The 21,954-nt window shown below is 27.4% G+C and overlaps 2 protein-coding genes across 6 annotated transcripts; both read left to right on the plus strand.

Moving 5' to 3' along the window:
* The first annotated feature begins 15 nt into the window (after positions 1-15).
* LOC126897848 (conserved oligomeric Golgi complex subunit 5-like) lies at positions 16-4,435 on the plus strand. 4 transcript variants are annotated; one of them, XM_050671768.1, is made up of 5 exons: positions 16-362; positions 1,381-1,473; positions 1,781-1,905; positions 3,314-3,509; positions 4,276-4,435. In XM_050671768.1, exons 1-5 carry the CDS (start codon positions 179-181, stop codon positions 4,371-4,373), a joined length of 696 nt encoding a protein of 231 aa, XP_050527725.1. In that variant the 5' UTR covers positions 16-178; the 3' UTR covers positions 4,374-4,435. The 4 variants fall into 4 exon arrangements, with proteins under 4 accessions (XP_050527725.1, XP_050527726.1, XP_050527727.1 ...); XM_050671769.1 differs by lacking the exon at positions 4,276-4,435 and adding an exon at positions 3,830-4,248; XM_050671770.1 differs by lacking the exon at positions 16-362 and adding an exon at positions 623-811.
* Positions 4,436-7,700: 3,265 nt separating this feature from the next.
* Positions 7,701-21,341, plus strand: LOC126897842 (protein enabled). 2 transcript variants are annotated; one of them, XM_050671753.1, is made up of 9 exons: positions 7,701-7,950; positions 10,789-10,954; positions 11,014-11,169; positions 12,641-12,756; positions 12,816-12,913; positions 18,628-18,902; positions 18,974-19,159; positions 20,688-20,943; positions 21,001-21,341. In XM_050671753.1, the coding sequence occupies exons 1-9, from the start codon at positions 7,946-7,948 to the stop codon at positions 21,027-21,029; spliced, it is 1,287 nt and encodes a 428-aa protein (XP_050527710.1). In that variant the 5' UTR covers positions 7,701-7,945; the 3' UTR covers positions 21,030-21,341. The 2 variants fall into 2 exon arrangements, with proteins under 2 accessions (XP_050527710.1, XP_050527711.1); XM_050671754.1 differs by having other exon boundaries at positions 12,852-12,913.
* Positions 21,342-21,954: the final 613 nt, after the last annotated feature.

A 21,954-nucleotide genomic window follows, 5' to 3' on the forward strand; every position in this document is an offset into this window, starting at 1 on the left:
CTAGAACCATGGCCATTTTTTCAATGTGACCGTACATGATCTTCTGCCTTTTACACACACCGAATTCGATAAAACTGTGTATACACTGTAATATCAATGAAGCAAAAAAACGTTCCAAAATAAAATTCATAACTATTTGAAAGATATTCTTTAGAAAATTGCCAACATTGAATAAGAAATGTCTAAATATTTTAGAATAAAAACGCAAATTTTTATTATAAAAACTGATAATTATATGATAGTACCGTATTTTTGGGGTTCATTAATTTTTTTATTTATGTTTATCGTAATAGTGAATATTTCATTTGGATGTTTCGACTTTCACTACAAACGCTATAAGCAATGGTGTAGCTCAAATTGTTGTAAGGAGAATGAAGATGTTTTTATATTAATTTAAGATGTAAATTATATTTGATGACTTTTTTACTTGAAATCCAATTTTAAATAAATAGTTCCATCGTTTTATGAATTTCGGTAGAATAGTAACTTCTTGAATATATCGACGACTCCTAAAGATTTTTTTTTTTTAAAGATATATTTTATTAGAATTTGTATAATTTTCAAAATCACGTTTTATAAAATTGTACAGTTAAACTTTAATTATTTAGGATAAATTAAATTTCTAATATTCGGTACATAAATGTACTGTATCAGTAACGTACTGTGGTTTCTTTATCAACAACAAAGAAAAATTTCAGAGATTTTTTAAGGTGATATTTGGCTTGAAATGTTGATCTAGTCCAGCCAATGAGGAGGCTTAGACCTTTTAGCTATGATTACGTTCCTCTACATAAGACGTTCACGATTTTAAGTATTCAATAAACATTTAATGACATATTTAACCAATCACTATAAAGAAATAAAATTTATTAAATGGGAATATTAAGTACTTTTATAATAAAAATTTAAAGGCTTGCAAACTTGTCACAAATCTGATCCACAAATTGAACTATAAGATTTCAAATTACTAGATTAAAATTCTTGAAATCTAATATCAATAGTAAGCAATTTAAGGATTTTATTGATACATTTTTTTTTATACAAATAAAATAAATTTAATTTTATCTTGCCACATACAAGTTTCATTTAGAATAACTATGTTATCATTCTTCTTTATTATCATAATAAACGACTGATCATTAAACTTTTCTCTTCGTAATATTAAAATTTAAATTACTTATTTTTACATACTTTACATTTTAACAATTCTCAAAATCCTATCGTAATATGCCTTTAGAAAATACTATAGACTCACTAAATAGTTTGTCAATATTAGAGGAAGATGGTAAGATTTATATGTTAAGTACAATAAAAATTAAATTACAATAAAATTAAAAAATAATTATTTTATATATCTAATAATTACTAAATTATTTTTAGATTATCTAACTCAGTTTTTAAAATTCAGTGAAACTGATAAAGGTATATTTTCACAACTCAATGTTGAAGAACAAATAGTCAAGCTAAATAAAGGTAATAAGCTTTATTTTATTTGTCCTTACAATCTTTGAAATTTTGAAAATTTTACAACTAAATTATGTCATGAAATATTATATTATTTATTTATTCTGTAATAAAATATTACTTTTATGCATGATTGCAACTGTGTGTCCAGCAATAAGCTAACTAGTGATTAATTAACAAATAATAATAAATTTATCCAGTTTAACTTCAATATTAATTTAAAGTTACTAAAATATTCTCATATTAAAAATTTTACTAACATACATAATATGTATCAATAAATATTTAAAAATTTACTAAAGTATTTCTATTTCAGGACTTGAACATGTCGAAACATTAATATGTAATCAAGTTTTTAAAAATCATGAAGAATTATTGAATCAAGTTACATGGATAGAAAATTTAGAATCGATTATTAATAATATAGCATCTCAATTACAGGTAATTTAATTTAAAGACTAATTATGATCATAGACATAAATAGTATGTTGAATTTAGGGGTGCTTAAGTTACCTTCTTTTTATTAATATACTAATAAACTATTGTGTATAAACATTACATACATAATTTTTTTTCACATCTATAATATTTTAATTATAATTTTTGAAACTAATACAAATTACTATGTTTAAAGTGAAATACACAAATTACACAATGACATTACAGACTCACAATATTAAAATTTCAAAAGAAAAGTATTTATACAATAATATAAGGAATTATTTTTTTCCTAAAATTTTTAAAAGAATAGTGAAATCCTTGATGGGTGGTATTAGCACCCCCTAATTAGCCCATAATTATGATAATAACAAGTTTAATAATGATGTATAATAATTTAAATTTTAATTGACTAAGGTTTTTTGTCATCTTCTTCTTCCTCCTCCTCGCCTTAATCCCAACTACTTGGGGTCGGCCACCCTTATCCTAAACTTCCACTTGATACGATCACCCACATCATCTACGCTCACATCAGCCGTCCTCATATTGCATTCAATTACATCCCTCCATCTCTTTTTTGGTCTTCCTCCAGCTCTTTTTCCTTCAACATTCATTTCTATAACTGTTCTTACTACTTTCGATTCCTCTTACCTCATAACATGACCAAACCATCAAAGTCTATTTTCTTTCATCTTATCTACGATTGACACTACACCTATACTCCCTCCTATATGCTCGTTCTTTATTCTATTTTCTCCAGTTACTCCACTCATCCATCTAAGCATTCTCATCTCTGCTACACTCATTCTCTACTTTCTTATCAACCACTCAACACTCTGTACCATACATTATAGCTGACCTTATTACAGTCTTGTAGAATTTACCTTTCAGCCTCATTGGAATTCTTTTATCGCATAAGATGCTTCTCTCCACTTCAACCACCCGCACTTAATCCTATGTCTTATATCCTCGTCAATACCACCGCTCTTTTGCACAACTAACCTATATACTAAAACTTTCCACCTCTCCAATCACGTCTTCGCCTATTGTCACTGATCTCCTCATTTCACATACTTCGTGTTCTCCTTTGTCAAACTCGTACTCTATATACTCTGTCTTACTTCTACTTATTCTTAAACCCTTTTCTTCAAAAGCTGATCTCCACACCTCTATCCTTTCATTAATTTCCTTCCTATTTTCTCCTATTAACAATATATTGTCAGCAAACAACATGCACCACGGCACCTCTCCTTTTATTTCTCTAGTAATTTCATCCATCACTATCGAGAAAAATAAGGGCTTAAAGCAGAACTTTGGTGCACTCCTTCTCTTACTCCTCCTACGCTTTTTATCCTGGTACAAGTGCCATCATACTTTAAGGTTTTTTTTGTATTTTTTGTATTTTTTTTAGAATTTACAATCATCTGTGGAACTTTTAAAAAGTAAAATAGTGGAATTATATGCAAAAGTTCAAACACAAGTTGTAATTTTGAATCGACTTCATACCACTTGTGATTTATTAAGAAAAATTATGAGAATTCAAAATTTGTCAAGTAATGCACTAGGTAAAGAAAATACATTGTCACAGAATATTATTTTTGAAATAAGTAAGTATGTTTCAAGTATAAAATACTGTAAGTGTAATGTATAAATCATTTTAGAATTATATTTTTGCTTTAAATTTCTAGTGTTTCTAGATTTTATTAAAGTTTAACTTTTAATATCACTAATACTTTATACTCATAAAATAAAATAATGCAATATGTTTTACATTTTGAAAGATTAAAGCTTAGTCTAACACATTATTTATCTAATATTTTACTATATTACTTATTCAACCCGCAAAAATGAAATATTGTAAATCGCTTGATTGTACAGTGACTAACAGTAATTAAATTTCTTGTAATTCTTTTACTTTTGTTCATAGCATAATTACAAGTTACCTTCAAGATACTAAAAAACTCATAGTTAAGTTACTATTTTTTAGTTTAAAGGACTTAGAAAAATTATTTATGTTAACTTATTCACTTATTCAGGGCTGCCTTAAAGCTAAAACTATGAGGGGTCATGAAAATATAATTTTTACTGACTAAAAAATATTCTTTTATTTGTGTAACCTTTTTTTTTTTTGTTTTAGCAGTTTTATATAATTAAAAATTAATAGCTTAAATGATTAAACATAGCAGAGTGAAAATGTGACGCTCTTGTACTCTTCCCTTGGGAAAACCTTAATTTTTCATTTTTTTACCCTTTTCTTAGTATAACTATTCAAAATAAATATATTACCAATAAAAAAAGATAAAAATTATTTTTTTTAAACTGTTAAATTATTTATTTTTTTAACCATTCAATTCTTTGTTTTTTTTTTTTTAGAAGAACTTCTTGAAGATAAAGACTTAAAATGTATTACATTTATGAGTAAAGATCTAACTAAACTAAGTAATATTTATGAAAAAGTATTGTTATCATAAATATATGAATATTTTACTAATTACTTCTATATTACATGGTTATTTATGTATCAATAATTGTTAAATATTTTCAAATGTATATTTATTTATTGATTTTTATGTGATAAATATTATAATGTAAAAGTATTTATTTTTATTATAGAGTATTATTTTATCTAGCAAATTAATTTTTTATCAGATCTGGAGAAAAGTTACCTTATATAAATTAAAAAAAGTAAATTACAGTAGGCATCCAGTTAAATTGAGTTTAGATATTTATCATCATCATCTATTAAAGGCAATGCCTTATCGTTAAAGCTATTCCTCACCGTTTGACACCAAATTCTTCAGTTAAGATATTGTTAGATGCATATTGATTAATATTTAGTGATTAAAATTTCTGCTGTACAATGTTTTTGTTTAATATTTAAGAAATATTGGAAAAAAAACTGAATCAAAGTGAAACATTTCTTTTAGGTTCAATCTTTATAGTGTTTATGAAATCTTTTATGGTAATTACTTCAATAAAATTTAGAAATTTAAAATGTTAAGTATTAGAAGAGTCATATAGAAGTTAAATTTTTAGGAGAGAAATTTTTGGGGGTTAAGCCACCTAACTTCCCTCACCCTACGCCAATGAGTATAAGTTTTTTTCTTTAATTTTTGACCAATTTTTTATTGATAATTCGATGTTTAGCATAAAGGAAGTGCCGAAGCTAGGTTCTACAAAAATTTAAATTGTAGTGCTCCTATGTACTGTTTTTTTCGTTTGGAAGTGGTAATAAAATTTTTTCTTGAGTACATCAAAAAATAGTCCCCTAACTACGCCAACGTTATGTGCAAAGCTCCCAGAAGCGCAGCAAGAAACGCGCCCTAATCGCACCTACCTTACACAGGCACTACATATATTAGTTTTTATTTCATTCTGTTGCACAAATAAGTTTTTTTAACAATTCTTGTTATCATATTTATTATGATAGCAAGAAAAAATACCGATTATAATTTATGGCCCGTTGAAAAATATAACTGTTACCTCCGGTTTTATTAAAACCAATTTACAGATAATTTTTATTAAAAATTCAAATCTTTAAACAATTTTTTAACACAATCGGTTATCGGGTAAAAAAAAGAAAAGAACAGAGTTTTTTGTCATTTTTTTACTGTCATACCGTGAAACTAAAATAGGGAATTCCATTAAAGTAAATTAAAATTTAGGTTTTTAAGCTTCAAAGGATGAAAAATCAAATTATTTAACCACATATAATTGTATTTTTTTGAATCAAACAAAATATTTTTTTTAAATAGTTTATGATTAGATAAGAGTCTAAACCATAATATATCACTCTGTAAAAGCAGCGAGAAAAAAAAGAACCAAGTAAGTTGTGCTAAAATTAATAACAAATATAAAAACAATTTAAAAAAAACATAACTTGATTTCTCCTCTCTTTAAGGATACTAATGTAAAAATTTAATATTTTTAAAATAAATTGTGAGGCGCTTCTCACAATTGAGGGGAAAATTAACTGACTGTAAAAAATGTTGGTGCTGATCCCCAATTTGACATTAGATTTTTTCCATCAAATCTAGTTTTTTTGGATGATTACTAATTAATTAAACAATTAAATCATTATAAAAACTGAAAATATGATAATTTGTAAGATATTAAAAATTTTTCTTTTTTTCTTATTAGACAACAAATAACTATGAAATATATACAAAGGTATTCAAAAATTAAGTTTCCTTGTGTTTGGAAAAAAATATAAAAAACTAGTTTTAGGCTATGAAAATAAATTTATTGTATTCTTTGACTCTTAAACTACTTTTAGTAGCCTTGAACTTCAATACACTTTTAGTATATGCTTGCAAGCTTATATAAAACTTCCTTAAAAAAAGTAGTACCCTGTTTTTTAAACCACGATATAACGATCATCTCAATTTGTTCAATTAAAGCGAAGTGCTGGCCACCCAATGAGGCCGAGCGTTGTCATGAAAAAGCACGACTTTTTTTGACAATTTTCCAGAGCGTTTTCGTCTAATGGCATTTCTGAGTTTATTTAGCACAATATCGATGGACATTAATTGTGGTACTTGGCTAAAGAAAATCGACCAACAAAGCACTTAACTTATCCCAAAAAATCATGGTCATAGCTTTCCCCCCATGTTGCTGAATTTTCGCCTAATTCGGAGCACTTTCTTCCAAATCATGCTTTAACATTTCATTTCGGGATTCTTATGGGAACCCACGTTACATCTCCTGTCATAATGCGTAAGTAAAGATCATCGCCTTTATTCTAAAGCATTTCAAAAAAATGTTGAGCGCCGTGAAGTCGTTGTTTGTGGTTATTGGAAAGTAGACGTGGGACCTATCTCACACAAACTTTACTGTAACCAAACATTTAAGACTATATTGTATGGATTGAAGGTCGGTGAATTCAACATTTAGTAGAATTTATTATTTCCAAAATATATTCAATAGTTCATTGTGTGTCCTGAATAATTTTTGCAACCACTGCGATGACATCTTCCGTAATGGCGGTTTTTGGGCATTCTGCACGTTACTCATTGTGTACTTCTGTGCTTCCTTGGAAAAAATCTGTAAGCCATCTTCACACCATTTGCACACTCATATAATCATTTTTTTAATAGGATATACGATAAACAATAATCTCTGTTTTCGTATTTTTTTTTAATCCAATGAATAACCTACAGAAAGGGTTTGAAGACTTACCACAAATGCATGCAAATTTCATTAAAAATATTTTTTAATTTTAATAAACATATAATTTAATATTTATGTGATCTTCAAAATTTATAGAAATTGTAAAATTACAAATATACAAATTATTGGTAAATTTAACAGTTTCGCATCAAAGTGTTATTTATGTAGTGATGTTAAACTGTATATTTTACAGCTATGCCGCGTCCCCACTAGGCTCAGTTTTTTTATTTAATCTAAGATATTTATAATTTTCGTACTAATGCACTTTAAAATATACAAAATTACAATGCATTATTAATAGGATATATGTTAACGTATCAAAAACGACGTTTATGTACCCGCAAACCTAGATATTAGTTATAGATACTAGCTTCCCTGACTTGTAGATTGAAAACTACGAGAGAAATCTTCAACCCATCAAAATTACTATTTTTTTTGTAATATATATAATAATGCATCGCAATATAATTTTATTGATATTAGAAATTTAGAATTGTAATCGTGGAAGCACTGTTAACGTTACACACCGATTTTCACCGTTGTAACACAAAACGTTATCAAAGAATATGGTACAATGTTTTTATTATTGTTTTTTTCTCGCGCTAGTGTACACTTGAATTTATATATATGTACTAAACTTACGCATAGACTATAGCAGTACGTCGCATTCGCCATGGTGTTGTAGTGCTGTGAAGCCGTAAGCCCCTGAAATGACTAATTGTAAAGAAGGCTGCCTCAGTGCAAATTGCGTTTTGTAAAACTAGACCAATTTTATTTTTCAAAAATCGTTCCATGATTTTCCTACGGCATGGCAGATTAAGGAGCATGTTCTGTTTCGTGTTGTAATCTGGATAAAGTCACTACTAATTTTATCATGAGGTGAGTGCCCTACCCATTTTCTTAAAAGCTGAATGATAAAAATGTGCATTTATTAGATAGTGATGAATTATTAGAATCATTTCAACGATGATAATTTCATTTAATATGATTTAATTTATTAAAGTGTCATACAACCCTAGTAAACATTTAGAATGTCTAGGATATGTTATCAATTTTTCTTTTTGATACTGTTATATAAAATATTTTCTCACGCGTTATATTATTGTAATTATTATTTTTGATGGTAAAATTTACTCGTGTTATTTGTTAATTTTTACTTATTTCTAAAAATTGAAATATGTACTTTAAAATACCTGCTACTGTTATCATTAAAATGGCTTAAAATGATATAAGATTAATTTTAATATTGACAACAAAAATGTTATTGTTACTTTGATTCTGTCAATTTTTAAAAGTTCCTTATTCTTAATGATCTCAATATTATTATTATTTTATTGTAATAAGAATGAAATAATTCTTACCAATATGATATTTATTTAAAAAAATTAATTTTTGTTTATACTTGAGTAGTCCTTATTTTTTAAACTCGGAAAATTAATGGTCTTATGTTCAAAATTATTTATATATATATATTATATATGAAAATGAATCATAAAAAATTTCAGGTCAATTTATAATGTTTAGTTTAACTCATTAATCACATATTCTTTATTATATTTGATAAACGTTTAGAAACATATTAACATGATAATGTTCATAATTTAATTTACTAAAATTAATTTCATATAGTCAACTGTTTGTTAGATATATTAAGTATATTAATACTCAATGTATATTTATACAAAGTATATAAAATTAACATTTTTATAAATTTATGTTTAATCAACTTCTGAACTATAAAATAATTTATCTAAAAGAATAACGAAAAAAAAATTATTTTTGGACTATTATTTTAATTTTCTTAAAACTTTAATATAATAATTCAATTGAAGTACAGGTATCTATTTTTATCTCTGTGCATTAATAATGAACTGCACTACTCTTTTTTTTGTTTTAAAAATGCTAACATCTTTTAAAATACTAGTTCAAAAAAATATTAGCTGTTCATTTTCTTAGATAGATCATTTTCTAGTTTGTTAAATATGTGTTTACATTTATAAATCTGAAATTAATAAATTTAAGGGAAAACTAGGATAGGACCAACTAAGAATTCTTGTTCTTTCACAGATGTTAAATTTAACAACACGTTAATTATAGAAAAAAAACTAATAGCCTCATAAGAGGAAGAGTGCGGACAGGAAATGTTTAGTTATAAAAATAGCAGCGATCACTTTTCACCTTCATACATTACATTAAATTGTTAATAACTACTGAAATAGTGGTTTAAAAGATGTTATTAACCAGTCATTTATTTAACTAGATTATTATCTATTAAATAAACTAGTTAATTAGGAGTATTGCCATTTGAAAAATTAGAGTTGACACCCTTAAAGTATAAGGGATGAACATATAAAGAATTTTATGATTGAAAAATTGAGAAAAAAACAAATAGATAAATTATTAATATTATTTTTATTTTTTGAATAATTAAGTAGGCCATAATAAATAAATTGCACTGTATATACAGGATAGTTCATAATTTTTTGATATTCAAATAACTTTTGATCTTCAAAAAGAAAAACAATTTAATTTTAATTTTTTCTTATTAAAAACAAATAATAAAATTTATTCTTTTAATATAGTTCAAAACTGAAAAGAAAATTTAAACAAAAGTTAATTAAAAAAATTTGCAGGATTAAAAGTTATTTGATTTGTCAAATCATCATCAAATATTTTGTGTTATTTTTTTTGAACAGTTATATTTATATAAATAACATAATATAATTCACATTAAAAACATTTTTCTAAAACATTGTAGTATTGGCTTTTAATTAATGAAAATTAATATACATTATAATTTAATGGATAATTATTTATTATTTAACACTTGAAATTATTCTTATAATTGACAAAATCATCATTCTACTTTATAAAAAAAAAACATATTTATGATGTTTGTTTTTTGTTTATATAATTTTTTTTGTTACGTGTATCACTCACTAGCCTCAGCTCATAACAATAAATATTTGGATTGAATATATACTTCTAATGAGCTAAACAGGAAGTTATTGTTGTAAAAAAACAAAAAATTTTGTATGTTCTACACAAATAAATTTATTATCATTATTTAAAAATCATATCATATAACCAAATTTGTATTTATCTTAAAATTTATTACAAAATAATTTTTTTCTTAATAGTTTTTTGTGAAAGTGGTATTAATTTTTGTTGTAAATAGTTATATTTTTTAATATTAAAATTTAAACATATCAATTTCATTAATAACTTTTTTTTTTGTAATGGATGCATTAATATTTTTTTTTGTTAAATCAATTTTCAAAAAAATATGACTGACTGTTTAATAAAATATATACCCTTTGTACTATTATTATTATTTTTAAATTTAATAAAGTATCAATTTTTTGCTAAGACATTAAGTTTGAATCTCTTGATGTGTAAAGGTTCTACAATATAAAAAGTCAAAAGATGCAAAAAAAAAATCTGTTAGATTATATTGATATGGTAAATAATTGATAAACACTTGTGGTAGCATTAGATATTTTAGGACCCAATGTAAAAATGTTTTTTTGGGGTCCTTTTTAACATTTTTGAAAAAACGAACAAAGAGCTTTATTTTGCTTCTTATTTACGTATTTTAGGAGCTTTTAAATGCAAAGCTTTTTCAGGACTAGGCAAGTGTATTGTGCCTTTGCCATTCTGTTAGTCCTAAAATAGAAATTTATCATAGACTATTTATTTTCTTTTCATTTATTTTAGTGAGACAAGTATTGCATCGGCTAGAGCCTCTGTGATGATCTATGATGATAGTAGTAAAAAATGGATACCTAGCGGAACTTCATCAGGTCTTAGTAAAGTTCACATTTTTAAACATATGATTAATAATACATTCCGAGTAGTAGGACGTAAACTACAAGACCATGAGGTAAATAAATTAAATCTTTTTTTAATATTAGTGATATTTTTAATTTGTTTTAAATTTAGGTTGTTATTAATTGTGTAATTTTAAAAACCCTTAAATATAATCAAGCAACTACTACATTCCATCAATGGAGAGATAACAAACATGTATATGGTTTAAATTTTAGTAGCAAAGAAGATGCTGATGCTTTTGCACGTGCCATGGTTTACGCTCTTGAGGTAAATTTTTTAGTTAAGTTTTAGCTATCAGTGAGGTGGACATAATGCCCATGCACTCAGACCTGTTGGTCCATTGTGCCCACCTCATACCAAATTGTCTTGATTCACTTTACACACCCAAGTATAATAACATTATACCTATCATTGTATAAAGGTCGGACTATCAAGTCACCTCCTGTGGATGTCCAAGGAGTCCTGTCTTTCTGGAAAGTTAAATATCTTACTCTGAGTCTTAGGTTTTTGATATCTTCTTTTCGATAAAAGGTTTAATCAAGTAATTTGATCTTAATAAGGCTTCACATTCACATAGTATGTGAAATGAGTCTTCTTCTACTTTACACTTCTTGCACAATGGTGATTCCGAGACCTCCATTGCATAAAGATGATTAAACAAGTAATCATGTCCTATTAGTCAAAGTGCTTATTTGATGTCTAGTCATGCTATTAAGATCACCCAGCAGTAGACCGGGGTCTTGATAAACATTTTAGATTGTCTAGGTAGTACCAAGTACTTCCAGATTTTCCTGTGTTATTCTCTGCACTAATTCTTGGGTAGCACTTTGAGCGATTTCTCAGTGTGTCCTACCATTGGTTCTGACTCAACATAGGTGTTCTCTGCTCCTTTCCTAGCTAGAAAATCAGCCTTTTTATTTCCAGTAACATCATTGTGTCCTGGTACAAATGCTAGTGTAATTTTGTTGAACCTCGAAAGTGATTCTAAAGTTTCCTTGCATTCAAGGACAAGCTTTGAATTCACTTGGTCGTTACAGAGTGCTTTCAGAGCCAGTTGACTATCATTTAAGATAGTTATTTTCCTTTTCTTGTATACCAGCAGGTTATGAGCCGCTTCCAGTATTGCCATCACCTCTACTTGGAAAACCGAAGGTGTTGTTCCCATTGACATTTCATCTACCTTTCCTGATTTTTTGGATTCATCATGGTGATTAATATTCCATTCTCTATGTGTAGTGATTTCCACCTTTTTAGGGAATGGTATTCTTAAGAACCGGTTTCATATAGTCCAAAGGGTATTCCAAAAAGCCCTGGTCTATCTCTTTTAGTATTTTACCGTGTTCTGCTGTGTTGGCTCATCATAGTACAGATACCTAAATTTTGGAATGTTTGTGCTGTGGCTTTGGTGTGAGCTTTAACCTTTAGATGCAAAGGAGGTAATCCAATTAGTGGATTTAATGCAACTATTGGTGTAGTTCTGTAATACTCCAGTGATAGCTATGGCAGTCATTCTCTGTGTGTGACTAAGTTCTTTTCTGGCCGTAACAAGTGTTGTTTATATTAGATCATAGGTTTAATCACTGAAGTGTACAGCCAATGCATAACTCTTGGTTTAAGACCCCACGCTCTTGAGGTATATGTTATTTATGATTAATATATATATATATATATATATATATATAATTAAATGTTTTTTTTAAAGTCTCAGTATTTCTAAACATACAAATCATGCTTCTAGGTTTTAGATTCTGTTTCTAGAAGTAATATTGGTGTTTCTCTGAATCAAATACCACCACCTGCACCTCCAGTTTATCAGCAGATAAATGGACATTATGAAGAAGACATGGGTTATAGGTTTGTATCAAATTTACTTATTTATTATGATATTATCTAATTTTTTATTTAAATATCAGAGATTGGTGTACAAATAATGTACCTAATCATTTCAGAACCATGACAAAAGATGACGTTGCCATAATTCAAGAAAGACGAATGTCTCAACAAAATCAAGGTAGGTTTTTCACAATAAGTAATCATTTATAATTATAATTCTTTAAATCAATATTATATGATGTAAAATTTATAAATATAATTAACAAGAATTGAAAATAAAACCTTATTATATATTTTTTTTGGATGATGAAGTTTTTTTAAATTTGTGTGATTGTAAAAAAACTTTAAAACCGAGAGACAATTTTATGACATATTAGACAATGAAAATTCGATAACACCAATTTTTGATGTGAACATCTATAGCCGGGGGGTAAAAAAAATTTTGGCGTGGCGACGCGTCGCCACGCTATATATGTAAGCAACATTTCTCTACTGAAGCGCTAATGAAAAACAAAAAGACTTACACGTCTTAGAAAAAAGACTTATACTTTTACACGTCATTCATCACAATTTATCCGAAGAGAAGTCACCTCTACAATTATTTTTTACTGGGCCAGCTGGATGCGAATAAACCTTTGTGATAAAATTGATAATGGAAATATATAATAGATTTTCTGATAACGATGGGTTCTGCAATTCATACATTACGTGTGCTTCGACTGGTAAAGCTGCTGTAGCCATTAATGGAACCACTGTTCATACTGCATTGAAAATATCGTTATCAAAACTAATTCCGTTGTCAATAGAAATAGCACAGCAATATCGATGCTTATTTAAACATGTCAAAGTTTTAATAATTGACGAAATCAGTATGATAGGTGGCGAGCTCTTAAACGAGATAGACGCAATATTAAAGCAAATAACTGGGAATTTTTATGAAAATTTTGGTGGCCTAGACATTATTTTGATTGGAGATTTGCGACAATTACGTCCAGTTCGTGCAACTCCAATCTATAAGCAGTCAAAACAACGGATGGTTGGACCCTTACTTTGGCGAGGATTAAAATTCTACGAACTAATTCAAATAATGCGTCAAGATAACAAAATGTTTTCTTCTATTCTCACAAATATTGGCAGTGGTATTATTTTAAATGATGATGAATTGGGCGTAATCGAGTCTAGATTTTTTACAAAAGAAGAAGTCTCACGGCGGTGTCTAAGCTGTGTACGATTATTCCATGATAATGCCTCAGTTAACGCATATAATATATTAGCTTTACAAACTGAAAATAAAATAACTTCTATTGCAATAGATATTATTTCAGGTTGTTCTAATCATGAGCAGGAAGCAAGTATGAGACAAAAATTACACAAAATGTCTGTGATAGATACAAGACGTTTGCCATACGAAATCATTTTTGTTATTGGAAAGCCCTATATTATTACAACTAATATTGACGTGGTAGACGGATTATCTAACGGTGCCGTTGGAAAGCTGGTTCATATAGAACAAAATTAAGAAAATCAAGTTACTCGTGTATGGCTTGTTTTTCCAGATAAAACACTGGTGTGGTGGCTAGAAGAAAAGCCTCTGCTTTCGTTGCAGAATATCATATCAACAGACGTGCTGTACCTGTTGGACGTCGAACCTCAAGGGTATCACTCAATAATAATAAAACTATTGTAGGTAAACGAAATCATTTTCCATTGATATCAGGATGTGCCATGACTATTCATAAGTCTCAAGGGGGTACTTATGACGAGGTGGTCTATGAGTATAGTAGAAGTCATTGTATTCCATTACTTTACGTAGCTTTAACACGAGTAACAAGTGTTGAAGGATTGTTTATATGTAACAGTCAGGATGATCTAAGATTTTATCATGGAAGAAAAGTTGATCCATCCGTTTTAAGTTTACAAGAAGAATTTAAAAGATTATCGTTAAATAAACTTACTACAATGCAAAAAGTAATCACTGATTTTATAAGCTCCAGAAACAAATTAACCATATATACTTTAAACTGTCAAAGTCTTAGAAAACATATTCCTGATTTACAAGATTCTATTTGTCGAAATAGTAATTTTTTATTACTAACCGAAACGTGGCTTCCTACAGATGAATCAGTTGACGTACCCAATTTTCATTGCATAGCTAAATTTAAACGACAAAATTTTAGAGCCCCTGGAGTTGCCATTTATAAAAACAAAAACACTTCAAATATTAATACTTTAAACATAGATCTAGCAGTTCAAAATGCTACAGAAGTTCATGTCTCCCAATCATCCATTGGCGATATATGTGTTTCGCATGTTACGCTAGAAAATGGAAGTGAATTAATTTTAGTAGTTCTGTACATTTCACCTAATAAAAAAATAAGTGATATCATTTCATTTTTACATGATAGATTATTTGCTTATAGTCACAGAGGGTCAATAATTTTTAAAACCAACAAAGGTGAACTACCATTGATTTTAGCTGGGGATTTTATAGTAACTCAAAATAAAAGGAAAAATTATTATGAAGATTTTTATTAATAATTAAAGAATAATTTATTAAAATTATTTATATTGGTTGGTATTGTATGAGCATGAGAATAATTGTGTTATTATAATATTTATTGAATAAAGAAAATGATATAATATAATTTTCTCTCGGGATATGAGTACGAGGATATATGAGAAGGTGTAAAATATAGAAAAGCAAAGCNCGACAAAATTTTAGAGCCCCTGGAGTTGCCATTTATAAAAACAAAAACACTTCAAATATTAATACTTTAAACATAGATCTAGCAGTTCAAAATGCTACAGAAGTTCATGTCTCCCAATCATCCATTGGCGATATATGTGTTTCGCATGTTACGCTAGAAAATGGAAGTGAATTAATTTTAGTAGTTCTGTACATTTCACCTAATAAAAAAATAAGTGATATCATTTCATTTTTACATGATAGATTATTTGCTTATAGTCACAGAGGGTCAATAATTTTTAAAACCAACAAAGGTGAACTACCATTGATTTTAGCTGGGGATTTTATAGTAACTCAAAATAAAAGGAAAAATTATTATGAAGATTTTTATTAATAATTAAAGAATAATTTATTAAAATTATTTATATTGGTTGGTATTGTATGAGCATGAGAATAATTGAGTTATTATAATTTGTATTGAATAAAGAAAATGATATAATATAATTTTCTCTCGGGATATGAGTACGAGGATATATGAGAAGGTGTAAAATATAGAAAAGCAAAGTGATGTTTGAAAATTTATTAATATAATAATAATTTTAAATAGAAATTATTGTGATTAATTATCACACATAGATCATCAACAACGCCACTCGTACCAGTAGTTATCTAGGCATGTGCTGACTGTGAGTCGAGTCAATAAAAACATCGAGTAGTATAGGAACCACAAGTGGGTTCTCCATCTTCGCAAGAGAGTCTTTATTAGTATTGACTACACAGGTAACCCACTCAAAGATTAGACTAGGCTGGCTAATTTCGTACAAACGTTATTAATTCTCTTTATTTATTTAGACAATATTTTATTCTAGAGATCACTTAACTTTTTCTGGTTTCCTACTTTATTTATGTACTCATTATATTTACTTTAAACCTTATGGATCTTTTGTAGAATATGAATTTACCTTTTTAGACATATTTCTTGGAATAGTTTAAAATATTGACATGAATAATATTTTTAATTTGATGACTAATAGGTAATAACATATAGACTACTGAATAATGAGTGGTGTATGTATTATAACAATATAATATTCATGAAAGTCAGTGTATTCCCCTAATAAGATATTTTAAAATAAAATAAAATACAAAACCCAGAATTTTAATTAAAAAAATTGCATATTTTTGAATACGGTAGCCATTTGCGCATAGAAAATAGGTCGTAGGGACAAATTTTTTTTTTAAATTCTATAGTACATGACATAAGCTTCAATTTGATATATATTTCAAGGACGCAGTATTTCCGGAATATTTTCAAAAGTCAAGTTGAAAAAGTTAGTTTTTGTAAAAAAGTTGCTATTTGGAAAAGATGAATCATTGCCATTAATTACGTTTCTCCAAGAAGAGTTTCAATTGTAAATTAACAACAATCCCAGAGAACCTACTACTAGATACGGAACAACAATGGATGCTGTATTTATAAGACATCTTGATGATGTTATGTCAAATACTGACACGGCCCGCGTCGCTTCATTATACACGATGCTCCGCGACTCGTGCCACCTTTATCAGCCGTCGCCCTACTATGAGTATTTGACTGACCAACGCCGCGTGTTATACGCTACGGTGCAAAGTTCAGCAAATGCTGCACGGCCGACGACGACCCGCCGCAATTGATACGGGAGTCTTCTCCCCGTTGTGAAAGCGACAGCGTCGACCAACCGATCCGCACCCGCGTACCGTCGCCTACAACGCTGCTAACCTTTTGTCGCCCATCACGACATCACGTCGTCGACGCCAGCGAAAGTGCCGCGATATTATGCGAAGATTATTATTACTGTGTTTATCTTTTCGGTTTGTTTTATTTTTGTCAAAATAATCTGTTGTCGCTCATTTAATAAACGGCCCACGGGTCTCTACCCTCAAAACCAATGTCGACCACATTTTTGCGACGTAAGTCGTGTCAATACTTTTGTTACATACTTCAGTTATCATCGACCAATCGTCACAGTAATATCGTCGGAATAATTGGGAATAATTTTTTGAATTTTGAATTTTTTGAATTAAAAATAATATTATAATAAATAGTCATTATTTTATAGCAATAATTTTTAATGATTTGTCTTTCCATTATGCCATATCTTGTTGTAATCTATCCGTCTATACAAAAAAAATGTATAAAATGTTAACAAGATGTTTCACATCTACCAGGCGTCCCGCGACGCCTCACAGTTTTTTTTTTATAATTGTCTTAAAATGAACTTTGTTGTGCACCCATATGGATACACTCTGAGAATTTTTCTCTATAATAATTTTTATTGTCATGAGAATTAATGTAAATTTTTAGTTGTAGAATACAATAATATGTTATAATTTAATAGAAAATGTTGCTGCATAGCAAAAAAATCTCAGTTATAGACAATCATTCCATCTCATTTTTGAAAAAAAATTTTTTTTGTATGTTAGACCATTGATATATATAAGTATATATAGGTTGACTCTTTTAAAATTAGTCACTCTATATCTTTTGAAATAATAACCATGTCAAGAAAATTATTTTATTTACATGGTTATTAATTTATCATGTCCCAATTAATTATTCCAAAAAATGAAAGTAATATTGATAATTTTTTCAGTTTTGGACTATATTAAAAGAATAATTTTTATTATTCATCTAAAATGAGAAAAAATTTAAATTAAATTGTTTTTCTTTTTGAAAAATTATTAACAATTTAATGAAACGTATGAAGGTGAAAAGTGGTTGCTGCTATTTTTATAACTAAACATTTCCTGTCCGCAGTCTTCCTCCTACCTATATATATCAACTGGTGGTAGTGTATTAATGAGGCTATTAGTTTTTTTTTCTATAATTAACATGTGTTAAGTTCAACATATATGAAAAATCACTTCTTTTAGAGAAGAACAAAAATTCCTAATTGATCCTATAATTTGGTAAATATTATTTTTTTAAATTTGTTTCTAATATGACAATATTTGTCAATATGACAATTGTTTCTATTATGACAATGACCTAATCACTGTCAGCTATCAATCAATACTTATCTAAAAAGTACCTCAACTTCACTTTTGTTGTATGCTTACTGTTATTTACAATTTATTTTTATTATTTTTGTATAAAAATTTAATACAATATTTATCAGTAATTTGTGGGGTAATGTTTTATTATTAAAAAAAAACTTTTTATATAGTTTTAAATACAACAAATGGATTACCAGCTGTACCACCAATGGCCCCTCAGCTTCCATCTTCAGGTCATCATCGTACATCTTCTGCCCCTCCAGCACCAGTTCCTCCTCCACCTCCTCCAGGTATTTCTAATCCTCCACCACAACCTCCCCCAATGCCAGGAATATTATTAAGAGCTAATGGCAATGGAGAAATGGAAAATGATACTACTAATAATGATCAAACATCATCATTAGCTGTTCAATTACAGGCAGCTCGTTTAAAACGGACTAATAAGGTAAAATCAAATTATTAATTATAATATTTATGACACCCAATTTTTTAAGTATTATAATGGTATTTAAGCAGCATCCAGCAGAAAACAGTGGCTCTTCTACAAGTAGTGCTAGTAGTGGAGGTAGTGGAAACTATGGCACTCTTGGACGAAATGCTAATGGTCAGACTGGCATGGCATCTATGATGGATGAAATGGCACGCACATTAGCCCGCCGCCGTGCTGCTGTTGAAAAAAAAGAACCAACTGATAGTCCTCAAGTAAGTTGTACTATAACTAATTACAAATTTAGACACAATTTGAAAAAAAAGGATAACTTGATTTCTCCTCTCCTTAATGATACTACTGTACAAATTTTAATTTTTTTCATTTAATTGTGAGGGGCTTCTAGATTTGCTATTTACAATATTTAGATGAATTTAAATGANAAATTTAGACACAATTTGAAAAAAAAGGATAACTTGATTTCTCCTCTCCTTAATGATACTACTGTACAAATTTTAATTTTTTTTATTTAATTGTGAGGGGCTTCTAGATTTGCTATTTACAATATTTAGATGAATTTAAATGAATATAAGAAATTTTGGTGCCCAAATTTGACATCAGATTTTCTCCATTAAATCTAGTTTTTTAGATGATTACTAATTAAGCATTAATTAAACATTAATTCAATCATTATAAAAAACTGAAAATATGATAATTTTGTGAGGTATTCAAAAATGTTATTTTTTCTTTTTACACAATAAATAACTGAGAAAAGCATAATTGTAAATATATTACATATATATTTATTCAAAAAGCTGAAATTTTATTTTTTAATATGGTGTTTTTTATAAGTTTGAAAAAAATTATTTACTGCCATATTTATTTTTTGATGATTGTGCAAATAGTTTCCCATATGACAATAATTCCATAAAAACTGTTAACTTAGGACATATAAGTCCCAAATTTTATACAACTATTTTTTTAAAATCATCAATTCATTTTAAAAAAGTAAAATAAAGAGATTATGCATTAATTTTTATAACAAATTAATAAATGTTATTTTACTAATTAGTAATTATTTCAAAGACTATATGCAATAGAAAATATCTGAAACCATATTTGGGGATTTTGTATTGTAACTCCATATAGCATTTGATTAAATATTGTAGACAAGAGAAAATTTTTCATTATTTGTTATGTTCTGTTAAAATTGAATAGATTTTATGCAAAACTGAGATGGTACTTATTTTGTTAAGGTGTGTATTTTTTTTTATATCTGTCCATAAAAGTCCTTAGCTTTTACTGGGCTAATTTTTATCTAGTTGAATCTGTCATTGTTGGAAAATTCCTAATTAAATTTTATAAACCTATGTAAACTTAAAGATTCTAAAATAAATTACAATATCAATTAAAAATTTTAGAAAGTGTATGTAAAATTACAAATATATAAATTATTGTTAATATTGTAGGTTCACGTCAAAGTGTCTTATATGTAGTGATGTTAATCATTGTAAGATGTCATTTATACTTCCCCAATAATAAATTAATAGTGTCATTCAATTTTTTGGGAAAAATTTTTTAATTATAATATATTATTACTATAAAAAATATTATAAGTACCAATATTTACAATATTTAAAAAATATGTTTATTGTGTATTAATCAATTAAGCAAAATAATTTTTATTATTTAAGAAGTTTACATTAATAACAAGATTGGCAAAATAGAAATTCAATATAAAACTTCATTTTGTTAGATTTCATTTCTTAAAGGATGAATCATTAATACTATGTATGAATGTAGGACGAAAATATTTCACCTGGAGATAAAAAAAATTGGAATCGCAACGATAGTCAAAAAAGCTTATTAAATGGTTGTGAAAGTCCAAAGCTTGGTCGAAAACAATTATCTGCTACATCTACTGAAGATTTAATAGCATCAAAATCTTTTGGGGATAACTGTATGTCAAATTTATCAATTGATCTTGAAACTCTAAAACAAGATATATTAAGAGAAATACGCAAAGAATTAAATAGAATGAAACTAGAAATTATTGAGAGTAAGAATTGAGTATTATTTTATTTTAATTGAATTAATGAATTATATTTTATTTAAGGTGTGAAATTAGAAATTAGTAAAAGATAAGTCAAAGCAAAATCTATGAAGCAGGTATTTTACATATATCCAATCCATTTCAACTTTTGTATTGATTTAATGGCTTGTTCTTTTTTCTATGAATGACAATTTTTTAAGTGAATCTCATTATTATATTGCTGTTATTATTATGATTTAGGTAAACAAATAGATTATTATTGTAAACCTCATAATAATAACTCGTTTATAGCTACTTAATTGACTTAAATTAATTAACTCCTTACATAATTAAATTATTATGTAGCGATTTTTATATATCAAAATTGTTTTATTTATTTATTTATAATGCGAGTGTACTCACCTTATTATTTTAAGTGTGAAAAAATGTACATTATATTTATCAAAAATACATCTATATATATATTAATTTATATGACAAACTATGCTTTATTCATGTATCAACTTAAAATAAGAATTTATTTTTTACTATTGTGTTAATTTCACTGGTCAAGGTACTAAAATTGTATCATTGTCACCTTACAACTAAATCTACAAATATATTTGTATTTTATTTAATGAACTATCTAATAGACTTATTATTTAATGATACTTCTTTTCTTGTTAATCTGTCACGAAGACCGAACCATAAATAATGAGTATGTATAATAATGTTATTAGAGAAACTTGAAATACAATTGGTATAAGTGAAATTTTTATAAAAACATAGTTGAGTTTGGTATAAAGGGTAATTGATAAATCTTGCCACACATAATATCTTAAAATGTATAATAAGACAATTTTTTCTTATCAGATATTAATAGTATTCTGTTTTATAATTAGAAAAAAAATGGTTATCCTCCCTCTCCCCTTTAAAATATTATTAACTTGAGTTTTTTAAATAAATACAAATTTTTCAAAAGTTGTTTTGCTAACCTATCATTTTCTTATTTTTGGGCTAGTTATACACATGTTTTCA

The sequence above is a fragment of the Daktulosphaira vitifoliae genome, unplaced genomic scaffold, assembly GCF_025091365.1.
Source record: "Daktulosphaira vitifoliae isolate Bord-2020 unplaced genomic scaffold, ASM2509136v1 Scaffold_2, whole genome shotgun sequence".
Lineage (NCBI taxonomy): Eukaryota > Metazoa > Arthropoda > Insecta > Hemiptera > Phylloxeridae > Daktulosphaira > Daktulosphaira vitifoliae.

Bases quoted from the DNA above. Each gene is read 5' to 3' on its own strand.
- LOC126897842 (XM_050671753.1), top strand. The intron at 12,914-18,627 runs GTAGGTTTTTCA...CTTTTTATATAG, and splicing joins AATGTCTCAACAAAATCAAG to TTTTAAATACAACAAATGGA. The intron at 20,944-21,000 runs GTAAGAATTGAG...ATTTTATTTAAG, and splicing joins GAAACTAGAAATTATTGAGA to GTGTGAAATTAGAAATTAGT.
- LOC126897848 (XM_050671768.1), top strand. From the start codon at position 179: ATGTCTAAATATTTTAGAATAAAAACGCAAATTTTTATTATAAAAACT. The intron at 1,474-1,780 runs GTAATAAGCTTT...TTTCTATTTCAG, and splicing joins AATAGTCAAGCTAAATAAAG to GACTTGAACATGTCGAAACA. The intron at 1,906-3,313 runs GTAATTTAATTT...TATTTTTTTTAG, and splicing joins ATATAGCATCTCAATTACAG to AATTTACAATCATCTGTGGA.